This window comes from Aegilops tauschii, chromosome 4 (assembly GCF_002575655.3).
Source record: "Aegilops tauschii subsp. strangulata cultivar AL8/78 chromosome 4, Aet v6.0, whole genome shotgun sequence".
NCBI classification, from domain to species: domain Eukaryota; kingdom Viridiplantae; phylum Streptophyta; class Magnoliopsida; order Poales; family Poaceae; genus Aegilops; species Aegilops tauschii.
In genome coordinates this window covers 74,774,883-74,796,374 of record NC_053038.3, presented here as the reverse complement: position 1 = coordinate 74,796,374, position 21,492 = coordinate 74,774,883, and the positions used below count along the sequence as shown (strand labels likewise).

Sequence of the window (21,492 nt, the reverse complement as noted above, 5' to 3'; positions counted from 1 at the left end):
CTGTTGTACTAGTCTTCGGCGGTTGGTTTCGGCAATTAAGATAAAAATCCTTGTGTTGTCCATCTTGGGTCGGACACAACGACGGCGGCGCAAGGGCGCTTATTCCTTCTTGAAGCCGTTGCTGCGGAAAAAGTCAACTTGGCCGTAGATGTTTTTTTTGAAAGATCCAGCAAATTGCTGGCATTCGTATATTAAGCAGGAAGCAGTGGGAAAGTTAAACATGGGGGTGATCCAAGGGTCAAGAGAAAAAATACAAAAGAAGGGAAAGAAAAAGGCGCAACAGGCCATTTGGGATTGTGCTACAACTTAGCCGATCCCAGATGGTCCCTCTGCAAATGGTTGCGCTAGGCATTGGGCTCCCGCTTGCCTTCACAGCTCAATGCTACGCCTGATCGCAGCCAAAATGTTGGCCCTCTGCGCCACCTTGCCTTTGAAGGTGCAGTGGTGTCGCTCCAACCAGATTTCCCATAGCACGAGCATGACGATTGCCGTGATGCCCTTCCTACTTCCCTTAGCGGTGTTGCTGGTGATCATCTCAACGATGTCTGTTGAGCATTGAAGGGAGGACCACAACCCTGGGTGCACAGTTTGGCAGCCATGCCACGTAGCCACCTTCTCCCAGATCTTCCCGGACAGCTCGCAGTGCCAGAACAAATGAACCGAGCTTTCAAGATGTCGAAAGCAAAGTTGGCAGAAGTATTGGTTTGCCCATCCCCGTCTCTACAGCCTGTCATTGCACCATGGCCGATCAAGATGCAGTAACCAGGCGAAGATCTTGAGCCGACCAGGAGCCCAGGCACTCCAAAAGGTTTTCCTGAACGGATCCTGGATCAATCCAAGAAGCTGTGCCTGATATGCTGATGACGCGCTGTAGATCCCGTTCGCCGTGAATTTCCATCTGATCTCGTCGGGCTGCCCCGACTTCATACTCGTTCTAGCAGTTCTGATCAACCTCTCTAAGTTCAAGAACTCCTGAAGCAAAGGGTTTACGTTGCCATGCGCCAAGTCCTTAATCCAAGCATTGTCATGCAGAGCCGCCTGTACAGTACTGTTCTTTCTTCTCGAGTGTTTGAATAGGCATGGGAAGGACGCCTTGAGGGGCTCAGCACCAGCCCAGACACAACCCCAAAAGGTGGTCGTGCGGCCGTCACCGATGGTGATCATTGTCATTGCGCTGAACGCCGCCTTGTCGCTCTCCTCACAAGGCACCTCCATCCCCACCCATGGCCGATCTAGGCTCTTCCAAGAATGCCACAGCCATCTCAGTCTCAGAGCCCTACTGAATTTCTCGAGGTCGAGAATGCCGAGGCCACCATACTCCATGGGCGAGCAAACTTTTGACCAATTGACTGTGCATTTGCCGCCTGTCAGTTCTTCATCTTGTGCCTAGAGGAATTTATGGCGACATTTGTCCACTTCCTTGAGGAATTTTTCGGGTACCCGCAGCGCTGTGATTGCAAAAGTTGCCAGCGAGCTTAGGGCAGCCCTGACGAGCACCCTCCAGGCAGCAATAGATAGTAGCTTTCCTTTCCACCCGGCGAGACGGGCCCGGATCCTGTCCAAAACAAACTGCAGGTGCACAAACCTAAGGAATTTGATGGTGATTGGCAGCCCCACGTATGTGAGGGGGAAGTGCACGAGCTGTCCGCCGAAACTCTGCAGAACCTGCTCCATATCGATGTCCGAGCATCTGATCGGCGTGGCCGTGGACTTCTGAAGGTTGATTTTCAGGCCAGAGGCTTCCCCAAAGCAGTGCACGATTTGCATGAGTGTTTCAATCTCATCCTTGATCGGGTTAGCGAATATGATCGCATCATCCGCATATAGGTTGACCCTCAGTTTGATTTCCCTACCCAGCAAAGGTTGGAGCAGTCCTAAGTCACCAGCAGCTTGCAACAGCCGGTGCAAGGGGTCAATGGCGATGATGAACAGCAGCGGAGAAAGGGGGTCGCCCTGCCTTAGCTCCTTTCTATGCCAGACCGGCTGCCCGGGCAAGCCGTTGAGCAGGAAGGATGAGTGCGAGGTTGAGAGCAGCATCGCCACCTAGTCCCGCCATCTAGAACTGAAGCCCAACCGTTGCATGAGCTCAAGCAGATAGGACCAAGATATACTGTCAAAAGCCATGGTGATGTCAAGTTTCAGCAGCACTACCGGCGTGCTTTTCCTGTGCAGCGACCGGACTCCGTTCTGAACATACATGAAGCTGTCATGTATGCATTTGGTCTTCATGAAGGCTGTTTGGGCAGGTGAGATAATTAGATGAATGATCTTTGACAGGCGGATGGACATCACTTTTGCAATGAGCTTTGCCATGGAATGAATGAGACTGATGGGGTGGTAATCAGCCATCTTAATAGTCCCATCCTTTTTGGGCAGCAGAGCCACGTGAGCAGAGTTGAGCTCACTGAAGTTTTGGCCAGAGCAACAGTAGAACTGGTTGAGAGCAAGAATAACATCTGCCTTGATAATTGCCCAGCAAGATCTATAGAACGCTCCGTTGAACTCGTCAGGTCCTGGTGCCCTGTCCCTTGACATGTCTTTGATTGCCTCCCATACTTCCTCCTCGGAAAAGGGGTTATCTAGGCCGGAATTTGAGACTGACAGCATGTTCAGCTGCTCCCAGTTGAGAGTGGTTGCCCTTGGCTCTGAAGAACCCAGCACCGCGTTAAGGTTCATGGGCTGTGGACTGTGGTTGTGTTTCCATCAAGCTGGATGGAGTGCATGAAGTTCTTGCGCCGCCTCGAGCAGACCTTGGCATGAAAAAAATTTGTACTGGCGTCTCCCGCTTTAAGCCAGGTGATTCTTGATGCTTGCCGCTTCCTTGCCCTCTCCACTGCCGCAAGGCCGATCAGCCGTAGCTTGAGAGATTTTCTTAGCTGAAATTCAGCGGCAGAGAGGGCCCTGCTTTCCTATGTGATATTCAATCGCAGGATCACCTCGTTCACCATATGGAACTGCACCTTGGCGTCACTGAACAGGGTTTTGCTCCAAACTTTCAGGTCTTTTGTTGTTCTTTGTAATTTGATCGCCAGCCTGTTGAAGGCACATGTCTGAGTAGTGGGCCTGTTCCACGCCTTCTCAACGGTCTCCTGGAAATGCGGGAAGTGCAGCCAGAAGACTTCAAATCTGAATCTCGCACGTCTAAGAGGGGAGGATGCATTTGCCAGCAGAAGCGGGCAGTGGTCAGAGACGACTGTCGACGCTGCCATCAGAATGTCGATGGGGAAGAGCAGCTCCCAGTTAGTGTTGCAGAAGAATTTGTCAATACTAACTAGTGTAGGGTTTTGACGCTCGTTGCTCCAAGTGTATCTACGATTTTTACACTTGATCTCTCACAGTCCAGCCAAGTCCAGGGCGTTTCTAAACCGGCCCATTATCCTTCTATTAAGGTTGAGATTATTCTTGTCACTGGCCTCATAGATGATGTTGAAGTCACCATTGAGAAGCCAGGGTTCGGATGCAGGGGGCGCTGCACGCGAGAGCTCAAGAAGGAAATCATCTTTGCGGGCGGCGGCGGCCGGTCCATACACCGTGGTGAGCCAAAAAGATTGGCCCGAGTGCAGCACCGTAACTTTGGCCGTAATGGCGAGTGGGCCTATGCTGTGAGAGGAGACAGAGACAAGGGTTGCATTCCAAAAGATGGCTGCACCTCCCCTCGTTCTATGGCTGGAAGGACGATGCAATAAGCTAGTAGGGCACCTCCAGTGTATGCCACAAGGCTGCGGTCCCAGATGTCGATCTTCGTCTCCTAGATACAGAGAACAGCTAATCTATGCAATAATGTGATCTCACGAATGGCCTCATGCTTAGCCGGAGTGTTCATGCCACGCACATTCCAGCTCATCATGGGGCAGTGGTTGTCATCCATAAGGAAACCAGGACATGCTCCAACAACTACAAATTCTATTGAACTGGAAGTAATACAGGTACACCATCCATCACACCGGGGGGCGCCAGAGTCCACCAATATCCCCTGAAACTAACTGGCGCAAATTTAGCCACCATCCTAGACTACAATAAGCAAAGAGACAACCTAACTCAAACCAATCAGATGCCAGCCGCTGTTGGAGGCTAATACTAGAGCTAGCTAACATGATCAACTATTGGCCATAGAGGCAGCAGCATCTGGTTCGGCCATGCCCGCAGCGATGCGCAGCGCGACAAGGTCGAGGCGGGTCGGCGTAGCGATGGCGTTGATGTCTTCGTCAGAGAGAGGCTGGTTGAACTTGTTGGTGAGGGCGGTGACGGCATTTGGAGTCATCTTATCCCTTGGCCCCAGAATGCCCAGCGCATGTGAAGGAAATATGCCCTAGATTCAATAATAAAGTTATTATTTATTTCCTTATTTTATGATAAATGTTTATTATTCATGCTAGAATTGCATTAACCAGAAACTTAGTACATGTGTGAATACATAGACAAAACAAAGTGTCCCTAGTATGCCTCTACTTGACTAGCTCGTTTATCAAAGATGGTTATGTTTCCTAACCATAGCCATGTGTTGTCATTTGATGAACGGGATCACATCATTAGGAGAATGATGTGATGGACAAGACCCATTCGTTAGCTTAGCATTATGATCGTTACAGTTTCATTGCTACTGCTTTCTTCATGACTTATACATGTTCCTCGGACTATGAGATTATGCAACTCCCGAATACCGGAGGAACACCTTGTGTGCTATCAAACGTCACAACGTAACTGGGTGATTATAAAGATGCTCTACAAGTGTCTCCGCTGGTGTTTGTTGAGTTGGCATAGATCAAGATTAGGATTTGTCACTCCGTGTATCAGAGAGGTATCTCTCGGCCCTCTCGGTAATGCACATCATTATAAGCCTTGCAAGCATTTTGACTAATGAGTTAGTTGTGGGATGATGCATTACGGAACGAGAAAAGAGACTTGCTGGTAACGAGATTGAACTAGGTATGAGGATACTGACGATCGAATCTCGGGCAAGTAACATACCGATGACAAAGGGAACAACGTATGTTGTTATGCGGTTTGACCGATAAAGATCTTCGTAGAATATGTAGGAAGCCAATATGAGCATCCAGGTTCCGCTATTGGTTATTGACCGGAGATGTGTCTCGGTCATGTCTACATAGTTCTCGAACCAGTAGGGTCCGCACGCTTAAAGTTCGGTGACGATCGGTATTATGTGTTTATGTGTTTTGATGTACCGAAGGTAGTTCGGAGTCCCGGATATGATCACGAACATGACGAGGAGTCTCGAAATGGTCGATACATAAAGATTGATATATTGGACGGCTATATTTGGACACCGGAAGCGTTTCGGGTGATTTCGGAGAAAACCGGAGTGCCAGAGGGTTACCGGACCCCCCCCCGGGGGGGGGGGAAAGATTGGGCCTACATGGGCCATAGGGAAGAGGGGAGGCAGCCCACAAGGGGCAGCCGCGCCCCCTCCCTATAGGGAGTCCGAATTGGACTAGGGAGCCCCCCCCCTTTCCTTCTCCTCTTCCTCTCCTTCCCCTCTTTCCCCTTCTCCTCCTAGTTGGACTAGGAAAGGAGGAATCCTACTCCCACTAGGAGGAGGATTCCTCCCCTCCGTGGTGCGCCCTAGGGCCGGCCAGCCTCCCCCTTGCACCTTTATATACGGGGGCAGGGACCACTTTGTCATGGCCCGCCAATGACGCTGCTTGGGTTCGCGCTGGCCATCCTCGATGCCCTTGGACCAAGTGGCAGGGTAGAGCCTGGGCATGGGCCTGTCGTCGTCCTCGGTGTCGGAGGAGGGAATGCCGCTTGCTTTGTAGCGTAGATGTTTATTTCATATCTTGTAATAGTTCAACCGTGTCTGCCCTTGCTTTGTAGTCCGTTTAATATTTAATAAGAATGCTTGTGATGCACGCATAGGCCGGGAGTTTAACCTCCTTTTCGAGAAAAAAAAAAGAAACAATATGAATGACAAAATGGATAGTCTAGTCTTTGCTTCCATTCAAATGTATGGAGCATTATGAAATTACTATTTGACAATTTGAGGTGACTCGGGCTCAAACCATTTCTTCCCAGTTCGTCATTTTAATGAGTATAAATCCCACTTAATAGTCTCAAAGTTCACACCTCAGACAATGAGTAACGTAACCCATTTGAGAAAACTTACGTAGGGTGGTCTTTTAACAAAGATGCCGATAATTGCCACATGTGTGGCATGTAGTAATACCGCCAACACGTTTTTTACACTAAAGCTGCCATAAAAAACAAATCTTAAAAAAACTGAAACTTGTCATCCAAACAGAAAGTTGTCATGCTTCACAATTAACAAATTTCTCCCAAACTGCCAAGTATGTAGAATTCACTATTTTTGTATGGATATTGATAACTCGGGTTTCGTCGTCAGGTGAGAAGAATCCATGGAGTAGCACGTATCCATCGCAGCAGCATCGCCCATCGGGTCATTGTCTGGAAGCAGCCCCCGTGACGGAGGGCGCGCATCACATGCATCGCGCGCGCGTGCGCCTACGTATGCCTATCGCCAGAGCGGCAGGGGGGGATGGACCGATCGATCTCCTTCTTCATTTGGTGATCCGTCTGATTCCCCTTTCTCGACCGATGGATCTGTCAGCACAGGCACAGCAGCGCGCTCCGTGCGCATGGGCCCCCGCTCCCTCGACCATGGATGGCCCACCGCGCGTGAGACGCTTTAGCTGTTTTTATTTCTGTGTCTCAGAAAAGAAAGCTGTTTTTATTTCTTATAATTTTTTTGAGCGAAAGACCGACGTTCGCACGACAACACGGATGTGCAGACCAAGTATATAGTACACAAAAAATACACAAGACATGCGGCCTCGGCGGGTACACGCAAACAGAAATCATGGAGTATATGTTGGTTGTGCCGTTGAAAGCAACGAGTTTCTGCCATCTGTTGCGCGCAACAGTGCGTGCCCTCGCCGGATTAACAAACCGAGCTGGATTTCCTTCTCGCCTCGATCGCGATTTAGAGAGAGAGAGAGGATGATAACGTGCCACGTGTACACGGGAACTTAAAATTTGGTTGGAGTTGGCGTGCCAGTTTCATCTGCATGGCACCATCCGGCGTTGATGTGTCGGCCGGCTTCTAGAACCAGAGCCAGACGGAGTAAATGAAGCCCCTGTGAGTGGAGTCCCAGGCGAATGAAGCTCCGACAGTTGGCCCGTTCTCTCCAGGCCGGCCGGAGAGCAAACCCGCTGCGGACGCATCGCAGCGATAAATGAAGCCCCCGTGCCGTACGCCTCGCGCGCGCTCTCTCTCTCTTGGGCCGGCTCGGATGCGTGGGTCCTGCTGCTGGACCAGTGGTGGTGCTCCGTGAGTGTGATCGGGCCTGCTTCTCGTCCGGCAGGTCGGCTGGGCAGCGGTTGCGCATGTGGGTGTCGCCTCCGCCGCGAGATTCGCATCGCACGTGCCGCGCACTGGCGTGGGCGAGGTGTCAGAGTAGTGGGTCCAGGGTTTGGTAGGTGTTTGCTTTTTTTTTTAGGAGATGGCAGGTTTTTATATTTGAGCAAAAGAGGTGTTTGCTGAGTGTGGGACTGGGCTGACTTGCACTTGCCCAACCATGCGCCTGCATGACTGCAGATTTGTGCTTCTTGCGCAAGCATGGATTTTTTTCCCTTCATTGCTTCTCATGGAAACACATATTTTTTGTTCTTTTCACGGTTATAAATCCGCGCCTTCACAAGATGCAAATCTGTGCCTCTCGTGAAAGCACTTTTTTTGGCGCAAAAATGGTCCGCAATTTTCTCCTTCAAAACATAGGGAAACCAGGATGAAAATTGAAAAGCCAAAAAACAGGAAAAAAAACCCCATCTAAAACCCAAAAATATGTACAAAGAAAATGAAAATAACGAAATCTAGATGAAGCACCCAACATGCGACATGTGGCAACGGCTAGACACGTCACTTGGCGTGCTCGCATGGTACCAAAGATGCCCCCTGAAAATCCCGCACAAGAGGTAACCTTTAGTTAGTTGCTCTCGTAAAATACCTAGGTAGGGTCAGAATGGGTCAACCTCTTTATTTCCTGACAAGTCGTGACACGAGAGGCTCTTGTATTTGCTAGAATATATTAGCCCAATGGGAACGAACGCGGTGCGAGCCGTTGGATCTCGGAAGTGAATCTTGCGCCGGGGTGATCTACACGTCAGCAGTACTCTATGGTTCCCGCTGCGTGGGTAGCCGAGCGGACAACTTCATATCCCCTTTCCTCACTCGAAATCAACTATCTCCGGTTCCAAATGGAAAACAGTGAGAAGCTCAGAAGCGACCCCCTCCGTCCTCGAGATGGATTGGGGGCGGGTGCCTATCCAATGCAATGTATGCGTGCGTATGTGCATATAAAATGAAATATTGAAACATTTGTGTGTGATGTTTTGATTTATATTGTTGTGTAGCTGGTCTGCATTGCTAACAGTGGTCTGACTACATTGCTAGCAGTGCAGCCCTAAGCTATCAAACCAATACTTGACATCACTGACCGACCACTTTGTCATGGCCCGCCAATGATCATCAAGTCATCGGTGACCAGGAAGTACTAACGGACCGCACACGCGTTACTCATGATACATTTTGGAGAGTTAGTGCTAAGTGGCCCTCTGGTAGTGTTAGAGCAGAAGTATGAAGTTTGAAGATCACATCACACTTTATTTATCATTTGACATTGTAATCCGTATAACTACATGTTGCACTGCTAAACACCAATTGACCTCAATCTTCCTTCTCAATTATTAAATGGTGATTTCTATTTTCTAAAGTACCAAATGGAGGTACTTTGTGTACTGAATGTAAAGAATATTGGTAAAACCTCATCCAGGTTTTATTTTTTTCTATCCCATCATATTTGCCCCTTCAAAACAGTTCACACTTGGTGAGCCCGTTTGCTATTTTTTGTATGAATAAATGCATTTATAGGCAATTAACCAATTTTATTCAATTGTCAACTACATTTACCATAAAACAACTAAAAATGTGGCATCCAACTGAAGATTATTTTACATGATTTAGAAAATATTGCCAAATAAGCATGAATTTCATTCATATATAGATTTCATTTATTAGTAGTTCATTTACATAGATCAATTGCACAAAGATCATCCATAGTTAAGTCACAACGAAATATTCGCAAACAGTTCATATCGAAATGAACAACACAAAATAATCCCTAAACTTCACTAACTGGAATACTTAAACTAACTAACTAGCCCGGTCGTAGGAGATAAGAGACTCACATATACGCCGCACCAGCGTCTCGTGCTCTTGGCCTCAAGAAGGCGGGAGGAAGAGGAGTTGGACATGTCCACATACGACACCCGCTGCTAGCGCGACACTTTGGCCTCGGAGGGAGCCTCCACGTGTGCCAAGGCTTTCGCCCGGAGCCTCATGCGTAGAGCCCTCGTCTTCCTGCCTGAGCCATCGCTATCTCTCCACCTTGGCATTCTCGGGCTCCTGGCAGTGGTAATCTAGTAGGCGACACTCCTCGCAACTAGCCTCCACGTTGGCGATGGCGCCTTCGGGGTGGGCGATGGAGTGCGATAATGCTATCTTCAACTCATAGTCCTCATCAGTGCGAACGTACGCAGTGTATTGCTCATTCGTGATGGGCCGAGCTATGGCTATGTGAATCTTCTGCTCAAACCGAGTTGGCACTATCGGGGTTATCAGCGGCGGCGAGGGCTGCCGGCATGGGCAGCGGTGGTCGCCCTATTGGCCCTGTAAGACACATCCCACGTTGATTCGGCCAACAAAGGCTTCACGTGCCCACAGGGCTTGCCGTCCGCGCTCAATGAACGTGCGACATGCCGGCTGTGGCACCTTGTATTTGCAACATTCCTTCTTGCGGGCCAGTGGGTTGTGCCGCGGCAGAGCCATTCGAAGGAAATATGCCCTAGAGGCAATAATAAAGTTGTTATTTATATTTCCTTATATCATGATAAATGTTTATTATTCATGCTAGAATTGTATTAACCAGAAACTTGATACATGTGTGAATACATAGACAAAACATTGTGTCCCTAGTATGCCTCTACTAAGACTATCTCGTTAATTAAAGATGGTTAAGTTTCCTAACCATAGACATGTGTTGTCATTTGATGAACGGGATCACATCATTAGGAGAATGACGTGATGGACAAAACCCATCCGTTAGCTTAGCGTAATGATCATTAAGTTTATTGCTATTGCTTTCTTCATGACTTATACATATTCCTTTGACTATGAGATTATGCAGCTCCCGAATACCGGAGGAACACCTTCTGTGCTATCAAACGTCACAACGTAACTGGCTGATTATAAAGATGCTCTACAGGTGTCTCCGAAGGTGTTTGTTGGGTTGGCATAGATCGAGATTAGGATTTGTCACTCCGAGTATCGGAGAGGTATCTCTGGGCCCTCTCGGTAACGCACATCATGATAAGCCTTGCAAGCAATGTGACTAATGAGTTAGTTGCAGGATGATGCATTATGGAACGAATAAAGAGACTTGACGGTAACAAGATTGAACTAGGTATGAAGATACCGACGATCGAATCTCGGGTAAGTAACATAACGATGACAAAGGGAATGACGTATGTTGTCATTGCGGTTTGGCCGATAAAGATCTTCGTAGAATATGTAGGAACCAATATGAGCATCCAGGTTCTGCTGTTGGTTATTGATCGGAGATGTGTCTCGGTCATGTCTACATAGTTCTCGAACCCATAGGGTCCGCACGCTTAATGTTCAACGACGATTTGTATTATGAGTTATGTGTTTTGGTGACCGAAGATTGTTCGGAGTCCCGGAGAAGATCACGGACATGACGAGGAGTCTCGAAATGGTCGAGAGGTAAAGATTGATATATTGTACGATAGTATTCGAACATCGGAATGGTTCCGGAGTGTTCCCGATACTTATCGGAGTACCGGGGGGTTATCGGAACCCCCCGGGGGAAGTAATTGGCCACATGGGCCATAGGGGAGAGGCAAGGCAGCCCACAAGGGGGTGGCGCCCCCCCCCCATGGGGAGCCGAATGGGACAAGGGGAGGGGGCACGGCCCCCCTTTCCTTCTCCCTCTCCCTCTCCTTCCCCCTTTCCCCCTCCGGTAGAAGGAAGGGGGGTGAATAGGACTAGGAGTCCAAGTGGGTTTCCCCCCACTTGGCGCGCCCCCTAGGCCAGCCTCCTCCCCTCTCCTCCGTTATATACGGGGGCGGGGGCACCTCTAAGCACATCAATTGTTTCTTAGCCGTGTGCGGTGCCCCCCTCCACCGTTTACTCCTCCGGTCATATTGTCGTAGTGCTTAGGCGAAGCCCTGCGCAGATCACATCACCATCACCGTCACCACGCCGTCGTGCTGACGAAACTCTCCCTCGACACTTTGTTGGATCAAGAGTTCGAGGGACGTCATCGAGCTGAATGTGTGCTGAACTCGGAGGTGTCGTACGTTCAGTATTTGATCGGTTGAATCGAGAAGACGTTCGACTACATCAACTGTGCTAAACTAACGCTTCCGCTTTTGGTCTACGAGGGTATGTGGACACACTCTCCCCCTCTCGCTGCTATGCATCTCCTAGATAGATCTTGCGTGATCGTAGGAATTTTTTTGAAATTGCATGCTACGTTCCCCAACAGTGGCATCCGAGCTAGGTCTATGCGTAGATGATATGCACGAGTAGAACACAAAGAGTTGTGGGAGATCATAGTCACACTGCTTACCACCAACGTCTTATTTTGATTCAGCGGTATTGTTGGATGAAGTGGCCCGGACCAACCTTACATGACCGTGTTCATGAGACCGGTTCCACCGATAGATATGCAACTTGTTTTGCATAAAGGTGGCTGGCGGGTGTCTGTTTCTCCAACTTTAGTTGAATCGAATTTGACTACGGCCGGTCCTTGTTGAAGTTTAAAACACCAAACTTGACGAAACATCGTTGTGGTTTCGATGCGTAGGTAAGAACGGTTCTTACTAGAAGCCCGTAGCAGCCACGTAAAACTTGCAACAACAAAGTAGAGGACGTCTAACTTGTTTTTGCAGGTCATGTTGTAATGTGATATGGTCAAGACATGATGTGATATACGTTGTTGTATGAGATGAACATGTTTTGTAAAAGTTATCGGCAACTGGCAGGAGCCATATGGTTGTCGCTTTATTGTATGAGATGCACACGCCATGTAATTGCTTTACTTTATCACTATGCGTTAGCGATAGTTGTAGAAGCAATAGTTGGCGAGACGACCACGACGCTACGATGGAGATCAAGGTGTCAAGCCAGTGACAATGGAGATCATGACGGTGCTTTGGAGATGGAGATCAAAGGCACAAGATGACGATGGCCATATCTGTTGGGGAACGCAGTATTTCAAAAAAATTACCTACGATCACGCAAGATCTATCTATGTGATGCATAGCAACGAGCGGGAGAGTGTGTCCACGTACCCTCATAGACCGAAAGCGGAAGCGTTAAGTAACGCGGTTGATGTAGTCGAATGTCTTCGCGATCCAACCGATCAAGTACCGAACGCACGACACCTCCGTGATCTGCACACGTTCAGCTTGGTGACGTCCCTCGAACTCTTGATCCAGCTGAGGCCGAGGGAGAGTTTTGTCAGCACGATGGCGTGATGACGGTGATGATGAAGTTACCAACGCAGGGCTTCGCCTAAGCACTACAACGATATGACCGAGGTGGAAATATGTGGAGGGGGGCACCGCACACGGCTAAGATCAACTTGTGTGTCTATGGGGTGCGCCCTTCCCCCGTATATAAAGGAGTGGAGGAGGGGGCCGGCCGGCCTCAAGGGGTGCGCCCCAAGGGGGGAATCCTACTCCAACTAGGAGTAGGTTCCCCCCTTTCCTAGTGCAACTAGGAGGGGGAAGGAAGGGAAGGGGGAGAGGAAGGAAAGGGGGGCGGCCAACCATCCAAATCGGATTGGGCTTGGGGGGGACGCCCCTCCTCTTGGCATTCTCCTCTCTCTTCCACTAAAGCCCATGTAGGCCCATTAAGCCCCCGGGGGGTTCCGGTAACCTCCCGGTACTCCAGAAAATGCTCGAACTCATCTGAAACCTTTCCGGTGTCCAAACATAGCCTTCCAATATTCGATATTTATGTCTTGACCATTTCGAGACTCCAAGTTATGTCCGTGAACACATCCGGGACTTCGAACAACCTTCGGTACATAAAAAAACATAAACTCATGATATCGATCGTCATCGAACGTTAAGTGTGCGGACCCTACGGGTTCGAGAACTATGTAGACATGACCGAGACTCATCTCCGGTCAATAACCAATAGCGGAACCTGGATGCTGGCTCCCACATATTCTACGAAGATCTTTATCAGTCAAACCGCATAACAACATACGTTGTTCCCTTTGTCATCGGTATGTTACTTGCCCGAGATTCGATTGTCGGTATCTCAATACCCAGTTCAATCTCGTTACCGTCAAGTCTCTTTACTCGTTCTGTAATGCATCATCACGTAACTAACTCATTAGTTATATTTCTTGCAAGGCTTATAGTGATGTGCATTACCGAGAGGGCCCAGAGATACCTCTCCGACAATCGGAGTGACAAATCCCAATCTTGATCTATACCAACCCAACAAACTGTTGGGGAACGTAGTATTTCAAAAAAATTGCCTACGATCACGCAAGATCTATCTAGGAGAAGCATAGCAACGAGCAGGGAGAGTGTGTCTACGTACCCTCGTAGACCGAAAGCGGAAGCGTATAGCAACGCGGTTGATGTAGTCGAACGTCTTCGCGATCCAACCGATCAAGTACCGAACGCACGGCACCTCCGCGATCTGCACACGTTCAGCTCGGTGATGCCCCACGATCTCTAGATCCAGCTGAGGCCGAGGGAGAGTTTTGTCAGCACGGCGGCGTGGTGACGGTGATGGTGAAGTAATCCGCGCAGGGCTTCGCCTAAGCACTACGTGAATATGACCGGAGGCGTAAACTGTGGAGGGGGGCGCCGCACACGCCTAACAATGTTTGTTGTGTGTTCTAGGCGCCCCTCCCCACGTATATATAGGTGGGAGGGGGAGGGGAGCAGCAAGGGCGCGCCCAAGTAGGAGGAATCCTACTTGGGGGCCTTGTCCAATTCGGCCTCCCCCCTTTCCAAAAGTGTTGGATGGGGAAGGAAAGAGAGCGGGAGAGAAGGGAAGGGGAGGCCGAATCCTCCTCTTTCCTTTGTCTCTTCCCCTCCTTCCTTCTCCTCCTATTTGGCATATATGGGGCGCACCAGCCCACTAGGGGCTGGTCTGTCCCGCCCTTGGCCCAATAAGGCCCATATTTTGCCGCGGGGTGCCCGGAACCCCTTCCGGTGACCCGATACGTACCCGGTACCCCCAGAACACTTCCGGTGTCCGAATACTATCGTCCTATATATGAATCTTTACCTCTCGACCATTTCAAGACTCCTTGTCATGTCCGTGATCTTATCCGGGACTCCAAACAACATTCAGTCACCAAATCACATAACTCATATAAGACAAATCGTCATCGAACGTTAAGTGTGCGGACCCTACGGGTTCGAGAACTATGTATACATGACCGAGACACATCTCCGGTCAATAACCAATAGCGGAACCTGGATGCTCATATTGGCTCCTACATATTCTACGAAGATCTTTATCGGTCAAACTGCATAACAACATACGTTATTCCCTTTGTCATCGGTATGTTACTTGCCCGAGATTCGATCGTCGGTATCATCATACCTAGTTCAATCTCGTTACCGGCAAGTCTCTTTACTCGTTCTGTAATGCATCATCCTGCAACTAACTCATTAGTCACATTGCTTGCAAGGCTTATAGTGATGTGCATTACCGAGAGGGCCCAGAGATACCTCTCCGATACACGGAGTGACAAATCCTAATCGTGATCTATGCCAACCCAACAAACACATTCGGAGACACCTGTAGAGCATCTTTATAATCAGCCAGTTACGTTGTGACGTTTGATAGCACACAAGGTGTGCCTCCGGTATTCGGGAGTTGCATAATCTCATAGTCAGAGGAACATGTATAAGTCATGAAGAAAGTAATAGCAATAAAACTCAAGGATCATAATGCTAAGCTAACGGATGGGTCTTGTCCATCACATCATTCTCTAATGATGTGACCACGTTCATCAAATGACAACACATGTCTATAGTCAGGAAACATAACCATATTTGATTAACGAGCTAGTCAAGTAGAGGCATACTGGGGACACTCTGTTTTGTCTATGTATTCACACATGCACTAAGTTTCCGGTTAATACAATTCTAGCATGAATATAAACATTTATCATGATATAAGGAAATATAAATAACAACTTTATTATTGCCTCTAGGGCATATTTCCTTCAGTCTCCCACTTGCACTAGAGTCAATAATCTAGTTCACATCGCCATGTGATTTAACACCAATAGTTCACATCGCCATGTGATTAGTTCACATCGCCATGTGACTAATACTCAAAGGGTTTTACTAGAGTCAATAATCTAGTTCACATTGCTATGTGATTAACACCCAAAGAGTACTAAGGTGTGATCATGTTTTGCTTGTGAGAGAAGCTTAGTCAACGGGTCTGTCATATTCAAAGCCATATGTATTTTGCAAATTTTCTATGTCTACAATGCTCTGCATGGAGCTACTCTAGCTAATTGCTCCCACTTTCAATATGTATCCAGATTGAGACTCAGAGTCATCCGGATCGGTGAAAAAGCTTGCATCGGTGTAACTCTTTACGACGAACTCTTTATCACCTCCATAACCGAGAAATATCTCCTTAGTCTTCTAAGGATAATTTTGACCGCTGTCAAGTGATCCACTCCTGGATCAATATCGTACACCCTTGCCAAACTCATGGCAAGGTACACAAAAAGGTTTGGTACACAGCATAGCATACTTTATAGAACCTATAGCTGAGGCATAGGGAATGACTTTCATTCTCTTTCTATTTTCTGCCGTGGTCGTGTTTTTGAGTCTTACTCAACTTTACACCTTGCAATACAGGCAAGAACTCCTTCTTTGACTGTTCCATTTTGAACTACTTCAAAATCTTGTCAAGGTATGTACTCATTGAAAAAATAACTTATCAAGCGTCTTGATCTATCTCTATAGATCTTGATGCTCAAAATGTAAGTAGCTTTACCGAGGTCTTTCTTTGAAAAACTCCTTTCAAACACTCCTTTATGCTTTCCAGAAAATTCTACATCATTTCCAATCAACAATATGTCATTCACATATACTTATCAGAAAGGTTGTAGTGCTCCCACTCACTTTCTTGTAAATACAGGCTTCACCACAAGTCTGTATAAAACCATATGCTTTGATCACACTATCAAAGCGTATATTCCAACTCTGAGAGGCTTGCACCAGTCCATAAATGGATCGCTGGAGCTTGTACACTTTGTTAGCGCCTTTAGGATCGACAAAACCTTCTGGTTGCATCATATACAACTCTTCTTTGATATATCCATTAAGGAATGCAGTTTTGACATCCATTTGCCAAATTTCATAAAATGCGGCAATTACTAACATGATTCAGACAGACTCTAAGCATCGATAGGAGTGATAAAATCTCATCGTAGTCAACACCTTGAACTTGTCGAAAACCTTTTGCGACAATTCGAGCTTTGTAGATAGTAACACTACTATCAACGCCCGTCTTCCTCTTGAAGATCCATTTATTCTCAATGGCTCACCGATCATCGGGCAAGTCAATCAAAGTCTATACTTTGTTCTCATAAATGGACCCCATCTCAGATTTCATGGCCTTAAGCCATTTCGCGGAATCTGGGCTCATCATCGCTTCCTCATAGTTTGTAGGTTCGTCATGGTCTAGTAACATGACTTCCAGAAAGGATTACCGTACCACTCTGGTGCGGACCATACTCTGGCTGACCTACGAGGTTCGGTAGTAACTTGATCTGAAGCTTCATGATCATCATCATTAGCTTCCTCCCTAATTGGTGTAGGAATCACTGGAACTGATTTCTGTGATGAACTACTTTCCAATTCGGGAGAAGGTACAATTACCTCATCAAGTTCTACATTCCTCCCACTCACTTCTTTCGAGAGAAACTTATTCTCTAGAAAGGATCCATTCTTAGCAATGAATATCTTGCCTTCGGATCTATGATAGAAGGTGTACCCAATAGTTTCCTTTGGGTATCCTATGAAGACGCATTTCTCCGATTTGGGTTCGAGCTTATTAGGTTGAAACTTTTTCACATAAGCATCACAGCCCCAAACTTTAAGAAACGACACCTTAGGTTTCTTGCCAAACCACAATTTATATGGTGTCGTCTCAACGGATCTAGATGGTGCCCTATTTAACGTGAATGCAGTTGTCTCTAATGCATAACCCCAAAACGATAGTGGTAAATCGGTAAGAGACATCATAAATTGCACCATATCTAATAAAGTACGATTACGACGTTCGGACACACCATGACGCTATGGTGTTCCAGGTGGCGTGAGTTGTGAAACTATTCCACAGTTTTAAATGAAGACCAAACTCGTTACTCAAATGTTCGTCTCCGCGATCAGATCGTAGAAACTTTATTTTCTTGTTACGATGATTTTCCACTTCACTCTGAAATTCTTTGAACTTTTCAAATGTTTCAGACTTATGTTTCATCAAGTAGATATACCCATATCTGCTCAAATCATCTGTGAAGGTCAGAAAATAACAATACCCGCCGCGAGCCTCAATACTCATCGGATCGCATACATCAGTATGTATTATTTCCAATAAGTCAGTTGCTCGCTCCATTGTTCCAGAGAATGGAGTCTTAGTCATCTTGCCCATGAGGCATGGTTCGCAAGCATCAAGTGATTCCAAAAGCCCATCAGCATGGAGTTTCTTCATGCGCTTTATACCAATATGACCTAAACGACAGTGCCACAAATGTGTTGCACTATCATTATCAACTTTGCATCTTTTGGCATCAATATTATGAATATGTGTATCACTACGATCGAGATTCATTAAACCATTCACCTTGGGTGTATGACCACAGAAGGTTTTATTCATGTAAACAGAATAACAATTATTCTTTGACTTAAATGAATAATCGTATTGCAATAAACATGATCCAATCATATTATGCTCAACGCAAACACCAAACAACATTTATTTTAGGTTCAACACTAATCCCGAAGGTAAAGGGAGTGTGCGATGGTGATCTTATCAACCTTGGAATCATTTCCAACACACATCGTCACCTTGCCCTCAACTAGTCTTTGTTCATTTTGTAACTCTTGTTTCGAGTTACTAATCATAGCAACTGAACCAGTATCAAATACCCATGGGCTACTATGAACACTAGTAAAGTACACATCAATAACATGTATATCATATATACTTTTGTTCACTTTGCCATCCTTCTTATCCGCCAAGTATTTGGGGTAGTTCCGCTTCCAGTGATCATTTCCTTCGTAGTAGAAGCACTCAGTTTCAGGCTTGGGTCTAGCTTTGGGCTTCTTCATGGGAGTGGCAACTTGCTTGCCATTCTTCTTGAAGTTCCCTTTCTTTCCCTTGCCCTTTTACTTGAAACTAGTGGTCTTGTCAACCATCATCATTTGATGTTTTTCTTGATTTCTACCTTCGTCGATTTCAGCATCACGAAGAGCTCGGGAATCGTTTTCGTCATCCCTTGCATATTATAGTTCATCACGAAGTTCCAGTAACTTGGTGATAGTGACTAGAGAACTCTGTCAATCACTATTTCATCTGGAAGATTAACTCCCACTTGATTCAAGCGATTGTAGTACTCAGTCAATCTGAGCACATGCTCACTGATTGAGCTATTCTCCTCCATCTTGTAGGCAAAGTACTTGTCAGAGGTCTCATACCTCTCGACTCGGGCATGAGTCTGAAATACCAATTTCAGCTCTTGGAACATCTTATATGCTCCATGGCATTCAAAACGTTTTTGAAGTCCCGGTTCTAGTAAAGCATGGTGCACTAAACTATCAAGTAGTTATCATACCGAGCTTGCCAAACGTTCATAACATCTACATCTGCTCTTGCAATAGGTCCGTCACCTAGCGGTGCATCAAGGACATAATTCTTCTGTGCAACAATGAGGATAATCCTCAGATCACAGACCTAGTCCGCATCATTGCTACTATCATCTTTCAACATAGTTTTTCTCTAGGAACATATCAAAAATAAACGGGGAGCTACATCGCGAGCTATTGATCTACAACATAGTTATGAAAATACTAACATGACTAAGTTCATGATAAATTAAAGTTCAATTAATCATATTACTTAAGAACTCCAGCTAATAGTTGACAATCGCCAACTATTGCTTCTACGACTATCGCTACCGCTTAGTGATAAAGTAAAGCAATTACATGGCGATTATATTTCATACAATAAAGCGACAACCATATGGCTCCTCCCAGTTGCCGATAACTGTTACAAAATATGACCATCTCATACAACAATTTATATATCATCACGTATTGACCATATCACATCACAGCAAGCCCTGCAAAAACAAGTTAGACGTCCTCTACTTTGTTGTTGCAAGTTTTACGTGGCTGCTACGGGCTTCTAGCAAGAACCGTTCTTACCTACGCATCAAAACCACAATGATTTTTCGTCAAGTGTGCTGTTTTAACCTTCAACAAGGACCGGGCGTAGTCACACTCGATTCAACTAAAGTTGGAGAAACAGACACCCACTAGCCACCTGTGTGCGAAGCACGGCGGTAGAACCAGTCTCATGAACGCGGTCATGTAATGTCGGTCTGGGCCGCTTCATCCAACAATACCACCGAATCAAAGTATGACATGCTGGTAAGCAGTATGACTATTATCGCCCACAACTCTTTGTGTTCTACTCATGCATATAACATCTATGCATAGAACTGGCTCTGATGCCACTGTTGGGGAACGTAGTATTTCAAAAAATTTGCCTACGATCACGCAAGATCTATCGAGGAGAAGCATAGAAGTGAGCGGGGAGAGTGCGTCTACATACCCTCGTAGACCGAAAGCGGAAGCATTTAGTAACGCGGTTGATGTAGTCGAACGTCTTCGCGATCCAACCGATCAAGTACCGAACGCATGACACCTCCACGATCTGCACATGTTTAGCTCGGTGACGTCCCAAGAACTCTAGATCCAGCTGAGGCCGAGGGAGAGTTTCGTCAGCACGACGGCGTGGTGACGGTGATGGTGAAGTAATCCGCGCAGGGCTTCGCCTAAGCACTACGTGAATATGACCGGAGGCGTAAACTGTGGAGGGGGGCGCCGCACACGGCTAACAATGTTTGTTGTGTGTTTTAGGCCCCCCTCCCTACGTATATATAGGTGGGAGGGGAGGGGAGCAGCAAGGGCACGCCCAAGTAGGAGGAATCCTACTTGGGGGCCTTGTCCAATTCGGCCTCCCCCCTTTCCAAAAGTGTTGGAGGGGGAAGGAAAGAGAGGGGGAGAGAAAGGAAGGGGAGGCCGAATCCTCCTCTTTCCTTTCTCTCTTCCCCTTCTTCCTTCTCCTACTATTTGGCATATATGGGGCGCACCAGCCCACTAGGAGCTGGTCTGTCCCGCCCTTGGCCCAATAAGGCCCATATCTTTGCCGGGGGGGGTGCCCGGAACCCCTTCCGGTGACCCGATACGTACCCGGTACCCCCAGAACACTTCTGGTGTCCGAATACTATCGTCCTATATATGAATCTTTACCTCTCGACCATTTCGAGACTCCTTGTCATATCCGTGATCTCATCCGGGACTCCGAACAACATTCAGTCACCAAATCACATAACTCATATAATACAAATCGTCATCGAACGTTAAGCGTGCGGACCCTACGGGTTCGAGAACTATGTAGACATGACCGAGACACATCTCCGGTCAATAACCAATAGCGGAACCTGGATGCTCATATTGGCTCCTACATATTCTACGAAGATCTTTATCGGTCAAACCGCATAACAACATACGTTTTTTCCTTTGTCATCAGTATGTTACTTGCTCGAGATTCGATCGTCGGTATCATCATACCTAGTTCAATCTCGTTACCAACAAGTCTCTTACTCGCTCCGTAATGCATCATCCTGCAACTAACTCATTAGTCACATTGCTTGCAAGGCTTATAGTGATGTGCATTACTGAGAGGGCCCAGAGATACCTCTCCGATACACGGAGTGACAAATCCTAATCTCGATCTATGACAACCCAAAAAACAGCTTCGGAGACACCTGTAGAGCATCTTTATAATCACCCAGTTACGTTGTGACGTTTGATAGCACACAAGGTGTTCCTCCGGTATTCGGGAGTTGCATAATCTCATAATCAGAGGAACATGTATAAGTCATGAAGGAAGCAATAACAATAAAACTCAACAATCATAATGCTAAGCTAACGGATGGGTCTTGTCCATCACATCATTCTCTAATGATGTGATCCCGTTCATCAAATGACAACACATGTCTATGGTCAGGAAACATAACCATCTTTGATTAACAAGCTAGTCAAGTAGAGGCATTGTAACATCCCAAATTTTCAATTTGGAAT

General features: G+C 46.9%; 1 protein-coding gene across 1 annotated transcript; it reads right to left on the bottom strand.

The window, feature by feature from the left end:
* Positions 1-369: 369 nt before the first annotated feature.
* LOC109760665 (uncharacterized) lies at positions 370-1,323 on the bottom strand. The gene is made up of 2 exons (XM_020319474.2): positions 764-1,323; positions 370-664 (listed from the first exon to the last, which is right to left on the bottom strand). The coding sequence occupies exons 1-2, from the start codon at positions 1,321-1,323 to the stop codon at positions 370-372; spliced, it is 855 nt and encodes a 284-aa protein (XP_020175063.2).
* Positions 1,324-21,492: the final 20,169 nt, after the last annotated feature.

Coding starts and splice junctions, on each gene's coding strand:
- LOC109760665 (XM_020319474.2), bottom strand. CDS start 1,323: ATGGAGTATGGTGGCCTCGGCATTCTCGACCTCGAGAAATTCAGTAGG. Junction 665..763: donor CGGCTCAAGATCTTCGCCTG/GTTACTGCATCT, acceptor ACATCTTGAAAG/CTCGGTTCATTTGTTCTGGC.